Source organism: Leptidea sinapis, chromosome 23 (genome assembly GCF_905404315.1).
Source record: "Leptidea sinapis chromosome 23, ilLepSina1.1, whole genome shotgun sequence".
NCBI classification, from domain to species: Eukaryota; Metazoa; Arthropoda; class Insecta; order Lepidoptera; family Pieridae; genus Leptidea; species Leptidea sinapis.
Window position 1 is genome coordinate 10,086,982 of NC_066287.1, and position 13,458 is coordinate 10,100,439.

Below are 13,458 nucleotides of genomic sequence, written 5' to 3' on the forward strand. Positions count from 1 at the left end.
TCAGTTGAATATAACACATAGTCAATAATTTAGAAAGATATATTGTGAATTATCCAAAATATAACATTAAATGTCACATAAGTATGAAAAAAATCTGCCATCAACGAGATATTCATGCGTGCGCCGCAAAAAATCATATGAGTTACAAATATACATATGTATAATTCGACACTTATTCGAAATTCTTCTTCGAAATTAAACAAAAAACGCTTATCTAATTAAAAATTAACTATCTATTATCTTATCTTAACATATATAAATTACGTGTCACGTTGTTTGTCCGCGATGGACTCCTAAACTAATGAACGGATTTGAATGGGGATAACTTCATGGAGTGCAGTTTAGTCCAATTTGAGAGATAGGATAGTTTTTATTTCGATTTGCAACCCATAATTATTTTTATTTCCAATATTCGTTTTATATGGACATATTGTCTATGAGAGAAATTTTTGACGACCGGTTTGAGAGTTTTGCTGTGAGAAAATTTAATTATAACAACATCAGGGAGCATATTTTACGAAATATTCTTGATGTTATGAAATATTATTAACTAATTCAATGTCGAACGTCGATAAGGTCGATAATAAAAGGCATAAAAGGCATTTATTTTGTCAAAATTGATTCCTTTAGAATTCTTTTTGATGTCATAATAATATGAGAATCTGTACTGGGATTCCTCATTAGGAATTTCATTGGAAATCTGTGGTAAAATCATATAGTTTGTAACTCCGAGGTTTGTAAAGATATGTTGAACTGAAACCTCCGACAAACCAAAGAGAATTTAAACACTACGTTCAAACCGCCTTGCACCGTTGACAATTCCTGTCAATATATTCAGTATGTCATCTTAAAAATATTATTTGTTCAAAATCCATAGCCTAGCTCTATAATATTAAATAATAAACATGTTATTATTATAGCAAAAATGTCAGTAAATGAAAGCAGGTAAGTAATACACACGTTCACACTCGTAGTTAATTCAAAACAATTTTTTATTCTCATTGCTTACCGAACATCGGCAAAGTGTACTAACATGGAAATCTGGATACAAAAATATTAAAAAATTAATTGTTCTTCAAAAAACCCTGACGGATTGATACGTAAAGCGAAATTTTTACGACACTGGAGGACGAAATTTACATTTTAATTGAGGTTCATTTCGACTTGGTTACAGGGTGGTGACAGACTGGATTTGGTGGAAAATCTCAAACCCCATCTACCATATGACATGTTGACAAGCGATTAACGAACAATTTTTACATGGACGTGATCGATAAATCGGCTGATTGCTTTTATATTTGATGAAGCTTCAATTTTGCGAACGAATTTCAGCTAAATCGTTAAGGTATTGTTAATTATATCTCATAGTTTTTGGATCCTCTAGTCATTTTACAAAAAAAAGTTAAGGGTTCTTTTGATACTTATTACATTTTATTGAAACAAATCATCTATCTATATACATATATATATATAAATGAATTGCTGTTCGTTAGTCTCGCTAAAACTCGAGAACGGCTGGATCGATTTGGCTAATTTTGGTCTTGAATTATTTGTGGAAGTCCAGAGAAGGTTTAAAAGGTGAATAAATAGGAAAATGCTGCTAAATTAAATAAAAATAACAAATTTGTTTTTTCTTTGATGTGTCCACACATAATTTCTATGAGAGAATTTATTGACGCACGGTTTGACAGTTCTGCTGTGAAACAATTTTATTACGACAGCAGGGTGCATATTTTACGAAGTAATTTTTGATGTTATGATATATTATTGACAAATTCATATAAAAACATTATTTTATTTATTATATACAGAACAACGTCTGTTGGGTCAGCTAGTTAGGAATAATTATTAACACTTTTATTACTTAATCTGGATATGAGAAAAATTTGATTTACTAACAAACACTTCAAACTGGTGATCTTCGCAATTCTGGAAATGTTAATCTCAACACGCATATAATTCATCAACCTTGTTACAATTATTGAATGAAATAAAACGATAAGCGAGCCTGCGGGTTGGTCAAAAGTCAAAGTCAAATAAACTTTATTCAATTTGGGTTAAGCTAAGTACTTTTGAATCCTCACTATAAATACTTCAATTAAATTACTGAAGTAAGCATATGTTCAGAAAAAGTTGAGTTTGTGAGAAGAACAAGAAACTCGACGGCAACTCTCTTCAATCAAAAAGATTATTTTACAATGCCTGTAATATACATAGCAAATTAGTTTGTAAGGTGCTGCATCCAATATATAAATCGTGTTTCAATAATATAAATTATTTGATAAAAAGTAATAAAGAATTAACTGTATAAATATAAATTATTGTATATGGGATGCATCAACATTCAGAGCTTCGTGAACATGATGGTCGTGATTACTGTCATAATTAGTAATTGCTATCCTACTACCTGGCACCACAAGCCACACCCATTCACGAGTTGACGCATGGACCAACCATCGTTCCCTTCGCACATATTTGAGGGAAGGAGACGTTACGGTTAACTGATGTAAAGTGATCCTCGCCACATCACATTCTCTTGCAACACCAGACGAATCACAGGACTTGCTGGCCTTTAAGAAAGCTGTACGCGCTTTTTAGAAGGTACCCATGTCGTATCGTCTTGGAAACACTGCATATGTAGATCTTTCTATGATTTAACTATACGTGGAAGAGATGTCCTTGAAAACTGCACTGTAGAGGAATGCCCGACAACTAGATGGTGGGGATGGTATCCTTATTTGTGGAGTGTTATGGGAAAGTTGGGATCCGGTAGCAGGAATCGGGTTGAACAGTTCTTCGGAATACTCCCATTGATAAATTTGGTAGAAGACTCACAATGAAGTGACGTCTTTACATGACGCCAAGTGATCGAGCCGTTCCCGGGGCACTGGATCCATGACAATACGGACAGCTCTGCAAGCAGTGAAATAAGTAATTGGAGCCGATGCTGCAGTGTGCCAGACCAGAGATGAAAACAATACTCCACATGTGGCCGGACCAGAGCTTTGTAGAGTGCTAGAGCATATGTGCTCTATTTTTAAGCTTAAAGCTTCTTTTCTTTTTCTGAATGTTGCAAGAGCTCACTTAATGCTCATGCAATATCTGATCAAAACGATTACAAGCAAAAAACATATCAATATATTATGGAATGAGATAGGTATATAAGGTGCGTTTCCGCGTTGGCGATCCAATTCCTTTTTGGTTGCCAAAAAGCCAAAAAGGAATTGGAGTTGGTGCACGGTGCAATATCATTGACCGTTATTATAAATCTAATTCTTGTGAAGTGAGTTTCGGGTTTCTTCGATTCTCATAAAGTATTCATGTTTCGTTTGACTTCAGCTGCGTCTCGTCTATAACCGTTAACTTTATGAGTATAAGTACGCTCTATAGAATTCAGCCTAAGTCTTGTGAAGTGATTGTTGTTGTTGTTTCTGGTTTGTTTAATTCTCATGGGCTATTAATTTCTACTGAACGAAATATGAATAGTTGTAGCAGTATCATCTGCGCCTCGTCTATAACCGTTAACTTTATCTTATGATGCAGGGAATCTGGCCGTTGCTCAAAAATACACTATGAAATATCTTCAACAAAATTCTAAGGCCAACACATCACTGGATACCAATAGTTTACAAGGTCTAGTTGGCACTAATTATCCACACTCATTATTGTATGCAGTGCTTATGTTAATTGTAGTCCTGGCAATTTACTATGTTAGTAGGGACTGGAAGAAATTCACGGCCCCAGAGGAAGTTGATCTCGGATCTATAAGAGTTTTCCATCACCGTTATAAACGCAGATATAGTCGCGGACACAAACATAATTAACGAAACTTATTGTTATAATAAAATATAATTTCATCAATCAGTCTTTTATTGTTTAATTTAATAAAATTAGCTACTTTAATCAATGACGTTCTATACATTTAGACATATCAAGTCGTATAAAAACAAATCTGAAATATGGAACACGCTACAAATGACACCATAACATTTTTACATATTGCATATACGTATAACATATAAATACGTTGTGCATAATAGTGAAAATGAATTATATTTTGTAAAATAATTAGAATGTTCTAGTATGTAGCATTTTTATCTGGTAGTACACACGTTTGATATTTGCAAAACATGCAAATTTAGTTTTTGCTCTGTCGTATGCGCTCGTTGAGGCTAAGCCATACAGCCGTTCATTTTGAACTAGAAGATCGCCGGCCCTTATCGGGCAGTTCTCTAGGTCCTTTACACATATGATATTCTTTTTTTTGAAGTGATCATGCCAGTCTATGGAAATTTCATCGGGATTTGTGATCACAGTCGCAAGTTGGACTGACAATGAGCGACCGCCACGATAGGGCCTGCCAATCACATATGCTTGCAGTTTAGCTTCAATACTAGCATATACTAATTTAATTGGCTTGGAACACTTCGACAAATCTCCATAAGTGGTTAACACAACTAAGGCCTTTGTAACGATACCCTCATGAGGTATCACGTCAATAGCATCAACAGGAAATCCTTTTTTACAGAAAGGGCTGTAACAATTAAGTATTATTAAGTTTCTTAAGTTCACATTATATTATTAAGTGAAGACATTAACGTACAATAAACAGCTAGACTCAAAATCAAGTTCAAAAATGTCTGAAGCAAAACCCTGCGAAGCGTCTAGTAGGTGAGTTTTCGTTCAGTTGTGTTTCAACCGCGCTTTGAATACAACTCCGCGCAATGAAAAAGTGTTCAATGAAAAAGTTTCCAAATAACAACATGAAAAGTAAGGAGTGTTGTATTTCAGGTAAGTGCCCCTTTATATTAACAAAATTGTGTAACTAACTTGACGGTTTTTATCATTTTGCTAAATAATTATATTCCAATTGCTAAAACAAAACGTTATTGTATACGTATATACAACGCCGCTCGGATAATAGCGTTATTGTATACGTATATATAACACCTTATAATAGGCGATTGGGAATCTAGTTGTTTATTGTACGTCAATGAATTAAAATACCAAAATTGCTTACTCGGTTGCACTCCCTAAATATAGACGAACGCTACCAGACCGAATACAAAGTTCGTTCGCCAAAACGGAGCTAGAAGAGAGAACTGCCCCAACACAAATAAGTTCTTTTGTTGTTACTGAATGTAATCTAGCAACAAAACGATATGTATCGACTTTAACTAAATTGCAATCCACCTTTGAATACTCACTTTTCGAAATTAGCGAGTCGAAGCCCCTGTAGTGCATGATAAGATTATTAATCACTAAACCCATTGTAACAACAAATATGGCAGTCATTAAAACGACGACATATATTTTACTATTTCTAGTTCGATCGTCCCATGGTATTGCAATAAAGTAAGGGTGATATTCATTTTTAGGATGTGAGATATCTTCCTCAAATGCATTGTTTTCTAGAGCTTCCATTCTAACTAATATAACATAGACAGGTCAAGAGAGCGACAATTAATCTAGTTGGTCACATTCGAACCAGGGAGCTAATATCCAATTAGGCGGGAAATGTCAGATAGAATACCAAAAGCATACCCGTCGTAGAAGGTTTCTTTGCACAGGATGTCCGACTAAGTGGGTTCCACAACGGCACGCTTTCAATCGTAAAACAGTAATATTTTTTTTATATAAGAGGGGGCAAACGGTTAAGAGGCTCACGGGGTGGGAAGAGGAGATCCGGACATCCGCAACATCAGGTATCAAGAGATGCGTTGCCGGCCTTTAAGGAATGCTCTTTTCTTGAAGGTCCCTAAGTCGTATCGGTTCTGGAAAACTGCAGCCGGCAATTGATTCCACAAAGTAGCTGTGCGTGGCAAAAAATTCTTGCAAAACGCGCGGTTGTTTTTAAGTTTGAAAGCCTGAGATTTATACAGCGTACTTAGACTTTGATCAGACTTTACTTACGTAAAGTTTAGCCGAGTGTAAGCTTAGACTTTTGCATTGGGCTTAATTTCAACTGTATGCTTAACTTATTCTCAGCCAAGTTTTACGTAAGTAAAGTCTGAGCAAAGTCTCAGTACGCTCTATAGATCTCAGCGACGAGCGCAATTGCGATGCCGCTCAGAAAATTAAGTTTCAGATTTTAATTGATCCATTTACACTTAGTAATAAGGGTTAAAATATATGTCACCGTTCAGTGATAGGGCGATAGCCTCGCTTACATAAACTTAAGAAAATCATATTGTATGAGTAATTCAAACTATGTTAAAAATAGCAACAACTGGTTTAATTGAAAGTCAACTCTCTCTTGGCTAAATCCATAAGTACTTCAAAATAGTACCTACAACCAATCATCAAAACTATACATATGTAATGGAGTAACCTACCTACATGGAGAGTAATACCTAGGTAATGAAACAAGATTAAATAGTAAACCAAACCTACATATAAATTATAAACTGATAAGAAGAAGGCACCTAAGTACCCAACGGAGTCTATTTTTACTGATTTTCTAGTATCCACACAAAACCTCCGTTGCTATCTTAGTGAAAAAAAATATGTAGGTAAGTACCTACCGTTTTGAGGAAACAATTTTATACTCAGGTATTTCGAAAAATAATTTGCTTTTACCCGAGTTTTTTATAGAACTTCTGGCGGCAAGTTGTCAAAACATCATATTTTTTATGCTCTGAATTAGAAAGAGTCTTTTGATGATCTGAATGACGTTTGCTTTTTTTATAGAAGAGCCTCCTCTCCTCCATCAACGAGTGTACAGGTCACCTGATGTTAAGTGATCAGCTCCGCCCATATTTTCTTGCAACACTAGAGGAATTGCAGGATCGTTGCTTGACTTTTAGAAAGATATACGCGTTTAAACGCAATGTTTGACAAAAGCGTTTAACCGTGTTCAGCATGAGACTATTATCAATAAATTATATCACTACGGTGTAAGAGGATTGTCGCTAAAACTGAAATGGAAAACTATACCCTGATTCTCAATAGGTGAATCTCAAGACTAAATATTAGTACCTTTCCAGTTGTCACCATCCAACAATCCAAGTTGGAGTTAGCACATGTTTTCTCAACGTTCTAGTTTTTAATAAACAATATTAACCATGCTAAATCAACGTGAATGAACAATTTAAAGTGACATAGTTAACCTTTAATGGTTATTTGTCTTCTTTAACCCAAGATGCACAATAATTGCCTCATAATTGCCACGATAACATACGATGAAGCTGATGTGATGATGATAAAATGAAAAGAGATTACCAACTGAGAAAATTCAACGTGTGTAAACCAGGGATGTAACTACATATTATAATAGTACTGTGCACTACTGATCAAAACTCAGTCAGATAGGCATAAAAATGTGGCCATCTTATTAAAGAAAAAACAGTTAATAATATGGGACTGAGGACCCTCTCGATTTTAGTCCAAACATTCGGTCCCATATAACTTCCTTGTACTAAATATAAATGGCCCAAGTTTAAGAAAATTTATTGAATTAGGCGTTACTTTGCGGAGATCCATAATTATACAAATGATTTAAGGTTTTTTTAGTGTTAATTCCGCCAATATTTGTTTTTAAAACAATTCCACACGTGTTTCGCCTCGTGTAGAGGCCCAAGTTTAGTAAGTATAACAAAATGACTAAATAGTAGTCAGCTTTTTTTATACTAAACAAGGATACGATGGTAATTTTTGTACGCCACTTTGTACAAGTGCAGCACTTGAGGTTACGAAGCATCTAAATTACAGTTTATTATGGTGTAATAAGAATTTTATTGAGCGTAGCTGAGCGGAGCTCCCACCGGTTGACTCCAATTGATTTCTGTGTTAAATTGTTTCTCGGCCTTTTCTGGACCGATTTTTAAAAATTTTTGAACTCATAGAAAGCTTTCTAGGTTACCTACTGTCAAGACAGAATTTTGTATTTCTACTTGTTTCAATTATTATAATTAAAAACAAACATAATTTACAAATTATTCTAAATTAGCACGCGCTATTTATATTTATTTAAAAATTGAGCTGATTGATCAAATCACAATAAGTTTTAATTGTAACACTGCTATCCTTTGATCATTTTCGAATGATCATGTTTCGGATTAATTTGTTTTGTTACCGTACATAGATTTAGTTAACCTCGCTTCGCTCAAGTATACGCCGCAGCGAAGCGGTACGATGAGCGACTGCGGCATCCTAGTAGTATTTAAAATTAAATTCATAAAATATAATACACTTGTGCTCTTTGTAGGTCAGGCTTGATGCTTTTGTTGTGTCAAGTTTTTTTTTTTTTTTGTTTTTTTTTTTTTTTTTTTTTGGCGGGAACGAGTGAACGAAGGAAGGCGCGCTTATACAAAAAAAAATTGTTTAAATTATTGTTCATAGTGCATATATTTTTCATACTTGTAAATTGTTTATCCTGGTTTATAAATATTCGATTTTTGTATATATAAATTGTTAAGTGCGCTTCCCCATCGCCATGGGGAAGCGTACAGGTAAAAGGCCGAAGAACGGCCAGAGCGACGCAGAACCAGCAGACGAACTTCCCCTATCCGAATCCTCGGTATCTGACGCGGAGGTGACTGAACGTCTCATTGTAAGAAGAAAGGATAAAGAGAAGTATACCCCTTATAGAGCGACAAATTATTATAGGTTATACGACGAAAATTCAAATAAGAAAGAATTTATTGTATTTCTCAATCGCAAGCAGGGTGAAGTCAAAATATCAGACAAGGACAGGTTGGGTCTGTCAAATGGAATCAGGAGGCATTGCGTATCGGGTGTGTTGCACCTGAGGTCCGTTAATGCTTTTAAAGTTGGTGTTACCTTTGACCTGCCTAACAATGCGAATGTATTTTTAAAAAATGAAAAGTTACTTAGCGAGTTGGAGATGGTTGCCTCAATTCCGGCTTCTGAAACGGAGGTCACTGGAGTTCTTACTTCTGTTCCCACTGATTACTCCAACAAAAAAATTCATCAATTAATTGCATCGAGTAAAAAAGTTATTGCTGTGAGAAGGTTCATGCGGCGAGTAAAGGACCCACAGGGTGTTGTCTCCTTTGTTCCAACGCAAACTGTTGCAGTCACATTTGCATCAACGTTGTTACCTGAGTATGTAACACTTGATCACTGGAGGCATGAGGTTAATGTATATGTACCCCCTATTAAACAGTGTCTACGCTGTATGAAATTTGGCCATATTGCTAAATTTTGTAGAAACAATGAAGTTTGTTCCATATGTTCTGACAATCACAATTTTAAAATGTGTCCAAAAACTTTAACAAAATGTGCCAACTGTGGTGGAGATCACATAGCTATCTCATCTACCTGTCCTCTGAAAAAACAAAAAATTGAAGAAAACAAAGTGAAGTCCCGTAGTGTTAGATACTCAGATCTCTTCAATGAAACTGCTTTCCCTCAATTAAACTCAAAGTATATTGACACACACCTGAGCAATCTTATAAAATCTGACAAATTTATGAACCTCTTGGTTGAAGCAGTTTTACAAATTTGTACAAATAAAGATAAGTTAACTATAAATTCAAATAGTATTAAGGAAATTCTGAATAACACTTTTAGAAAAAAGACACCTAGTTAATTGTTATTATGGATACATTGAATATAGTGCAGTGGGACGCTTAAAGTATTATTAGTAATAGGCTTATTTTTACAAGGTTTTTATATGAAAATCATATCCATATTGCTATAATTTCGGAAGCTTGGTTAAAACCACATCAGTATTTTTTAATAAAAGGCTATAACACAATAAGGAATGATTGTGGTAATAAACACAATGGTGTAGCAATTTTTATTCATAATAATATCACATTTTCTAACATAAATACATATTATGATAGTGCTCTACAAAATGTTTGCATTAAAATTAAAATTAATAACAAAGAACTGAGTATTGTGAGTTTTTACAGTCCTTCCAATTCAAATCCTCCATTTAATAAAAACAATTTAAACAGTTTAATTAAGTCCATTCCAGAGCCAATGATATTTGCAGGTGATTTCAATGCTCATCACATGTTGTGGGGATGTGTTGATACATTGCCTCGAGGTAAAGATGTTTTAGAGGTTATAGATGAGAATGGTCTTGTTATTCTGAATAATGGTCAAGCTACCACAATAGGATCTCCATCTTGGCGTCCTAATGCTCTTGACTTGACTTTGGTAACTCCATCTTTGGCTCTTTTATGTGACTGGTCAGTTATTGACAGTCCTCTGGGCAGTAGTTATCATCTCCCTGTAATAATAAAAATGGCAGTAAGTAGTGATAGTATTAGTTTGCAAAACACATTATGTAATAATCTACATTTGCCCACTCACCCTAATTATAAGCAGGTGAATTGGAATATGTATAGTAACTTAGTTGTTTCTTATTTGGATGATGTTAAATTTGACACTTTATCTTCAATAGATGCTTTTAATTCCTTTTGTAATATTTTACTTTCTGCTGCCAAGCAGTCAATCCCTAGCTGTCTGTTTTCCAAAAGTTCTAATAGTAATAATGCTACTAGTTCTTGTTCACAAAAATCTTTTAAATATCCTTGGTCGCCTTGGTGGAATCAGAGGTGTACAGAAGCAGTTTTAAATGCTAAAAATGGTTACATTAATTTTAAAAACAACTCCACTGATGAAAATTATGTGGAGTTTAAGAGATTGCGGGCTTTAAAAAAACTTATCTTAAAAAGTGAAAGAAGAAATAGCTGGATAGGCTTGTGCAATTCATTTAATCGTTGTACTCCTTTGTCTTCAATTTGGAAATACATGCGCAAATTTAACAAAACTTACATTCCTGACAGTGTGTTGAATGATAGTTGGATTCCAGATTTTCTACAAAAGTATACTTCTGACTTTGTATCAAATGAGTTAACTAACTATGTAAATGTTGTTAATGATAGTAATAAATATTTGATAGAGCCTTTTTCTTTACAAGAACTAAAATCCGCTTTATTTACTAGAAGAGATACATCTTTCGGTCTTGATACCATTCCATATATTTTACTCAAAAAACTTAATTGCCACAGTCTCAACATCTTTTTAAATAATCTTAATCGCCTATGGAAGGAGAATACTATTCCTGCAGAATGGAAAACAGACTGTTTAATCCCAGTTTTAAAGCCAGACAAAAATAAAATGTTACCTGACTCTTATAGACCTATAGCTCTCACGTCTTGTGTTGGGAAGATATTTGAGCAGCTTCTAAAACAACGTCTCGAGTTCTTTATAGAACAAAATTGTCTTTTGCCTAATAATCAGTTTGGTTTTCGCAAAGGTCGGTCTTCTAGGGAGAGTATAGCGCAGTTACAGCTTGATGCGCATCAATGTTTAGCAAGTAATCAATATCTTTTGTCTGTATTTTTTGACATCTCAGGTGCCTTCAATAGTGTAAATATTGCCGTGCTTTGTGACGAGTTATCAATGTTAGGGATACCAGGTAAAATAATAAATTGGATGCAATCCTTTTTGACTGACAGAAAAGTATATGTAAAATTTAATAAACATTTGTATGGACCACGACTTTCTTCTCTAGGTGTTTGTCAGGGGGGAATATTGTCTCCTTTAATTTTTATTATGTACAGAAGACGATTGAACCTTATTTTGGGGCCAAATATAGTAAACCTACAGTATGCAGATGACTTAGTCGTCTATGTATCGGGAGTTGATCTGATTAATTTAGCCGCTACTATTAATAAAGCACTTGTAAATTTATATCAATACTTTTCTTATCTTAATTTAAATGTAAATCCAACCAAATCAAAAGTCTTTGTGATTGGTCGTAAACGCATCATATTACCTCCCATTTTATACAATGGCATTCCACTGCCTATTTCATGTGACATAAAATTTCTAGGTGTAACATTTACTCCAAAACTTTCTTGGAAAAAATATACAGATAGTGTTATAATTAAAGCGAATAAAGCTTATAATGTATTAAAATCTTTGTGTGCAACGTCGTGGGGAGCGGACCCTAAAATATTGTTAATTTTGTATAAATCGCTTATTCGTAGTCATTTTGAATATGGCTTTCATTGTTTCGCCGCAGACAGCAAAATTGTTAATAGTCTGGATAAAATACAAAATAAATGTATGCGTACAATATTGGGTGCACTTAAAACTAGCCCAATAGCTGCTATGCAAATCGAGGCCAACCTTCCTCCTTTGTGTATTAGATTTAGTTATCTTAAAGAAAGATTTATTTTAAAGCTCTATAGCTTGCCGACGAACAATCTTCTTAAGAATCTTATTGCTTATCAATCGTCTTCATTTCCGAGACAGTTGTTTATCTTGCAAGATTTTTCTTCATTTTTTAAATTTCTACAAGATTTAAATATTCATCGGAATAATGATATACTTCCCTGCCATGCAGGTTCTTTTCGATGTAAATATTCTGCAATTAATGTTGTAATAGATCCAAATTTAACTTCAAAAGAGGAGGTTCATGTATTATTGTCAGAATGGTCTAATTGTAAATTTGTTTATACGGATGGCGCAAAAAACAATAATAATGTTTCTTTTGCAATCTACCTTCCTGAAATTAGGAAGGGTATTGGCTTTAAGATTAATAGATATGCCAGTATTTTTACTGCTGAAGCCGTCGCTATTATTTTTGCTTTAAAGCATATTAAGAAACAAAATCAACTTAATAAGAAGTGGGTAATAGTTAGTGATAGTATGAGTGTGTTAAAAAGTTTGTCAAATAACAAAATGAGTGCTAACATCAATTACATCATTTTTGCTATAAAGGAATTGTGGTTCGAACTATGTTTAATCGATATTAAAGTGGATTTCGTTTGGGTCCCGTCCCATATAGGAGTAGCAGGAAACGAAAGCGCTGATTTTCTAGCTAGAACTATCATTAATATATCCGATCTATCCCTATATCCTGATTGCAAAGATCTAGACATTAACATACCATATACAGATATAATAAGTAATCTAAAACAGCGTATGACTCTTCTTTGGGGAAGATATTGGTACAATTGTACAGAAGTTGAAAATAAGGCTCATTCGTATACTTTGTTAGATAATCCCGTTAATAGCACACCCTGGTTTTGTAAGTTTAAAAATAACGCTCACAGAAAGTTCTATACTACAATAACACGAATGCGTATTGGTCACTATCGATTGAATTTTCATCTTCATCGCAAAAAAATTGTCTCCTCTCCTTTTTGTGACCATTGTAATAAGCAACAAGATCAGTCTCTGGATCACATCTTTTTTGATTGTTCGTCCTTTGGCATATAGCGCCTTGTGCTGATGGATGAGCTACTGGAAATATATGGTGCACCCAATATAATCCCGCTCTCAGTAATAGATCTATTAAAGGACACATCAACTTATATGTCCTTGTATAAATTTGTATGTAGTACTGTAAATACATTGTAATTTGTAGATACATACGTTGTAAATTTGTTTATAATTATGTAAATACGTTATAACTTGTACATATACAACTAGTAATAGCATAGCGCAATTCGCGAACTGAACAGATAA

General features: G+C 34.2%; 1 protein-coding gene and 1 long non-coding RNA gene across 3 annotated transcripts; both read right to left on the minus strand.

Annotated features, from left to right (window-relative positions):
* Nucleotides 1-3,707: 3,707 nt before the first annotated feature.
* LOC126971295 (uncharacterized) lies at nucleotides 3,708-6,757 on the minus strand. The gene is made up of 3 exons (XM_050817518.1): nucleotides 6,730-6,757; nucleotides 5,021-5,429; nucleotides 3,708-4,534 (listed from the first exon to the last, which is right to left on the minus strand). Exons 1-3 carry the CDS (start codon nucleotides 6,755-6,757, stop codon nucleotides 4,069-4,071), a joined length of 903 nt encoding a protein of 300 aa, XP_050673475.1. The 3' UTR covers nucleotides 3,708-4,068.
* Nucleotides 6,758-9,731: 2,974 nt separating this feature from the next.
* LOC126971222 (uncharacterized) lies at nucleotides 9,732-11,513 on the minus strand. Of its 2 annotated transcripts, XR_007730868.1 has the most exons (3): nucleotides 11,105-11,513; nucleotides 10,288-10,555; nucleotides 9,732-10,204 (listed from the first exon to the last, which is right to left on the minus strand). It is a non-coding gene; the product is annotated as an uncharacterized LOC126971222 (long non-coding RNA). The 2 variants fall into 2 exon arrangements; XR_007730867.1 differs by having other exon boundaries at nucleotides 9,732-10,555.
* Nucleotides 11,514-13,458: the final 1,945 nt, after the last annotated feature.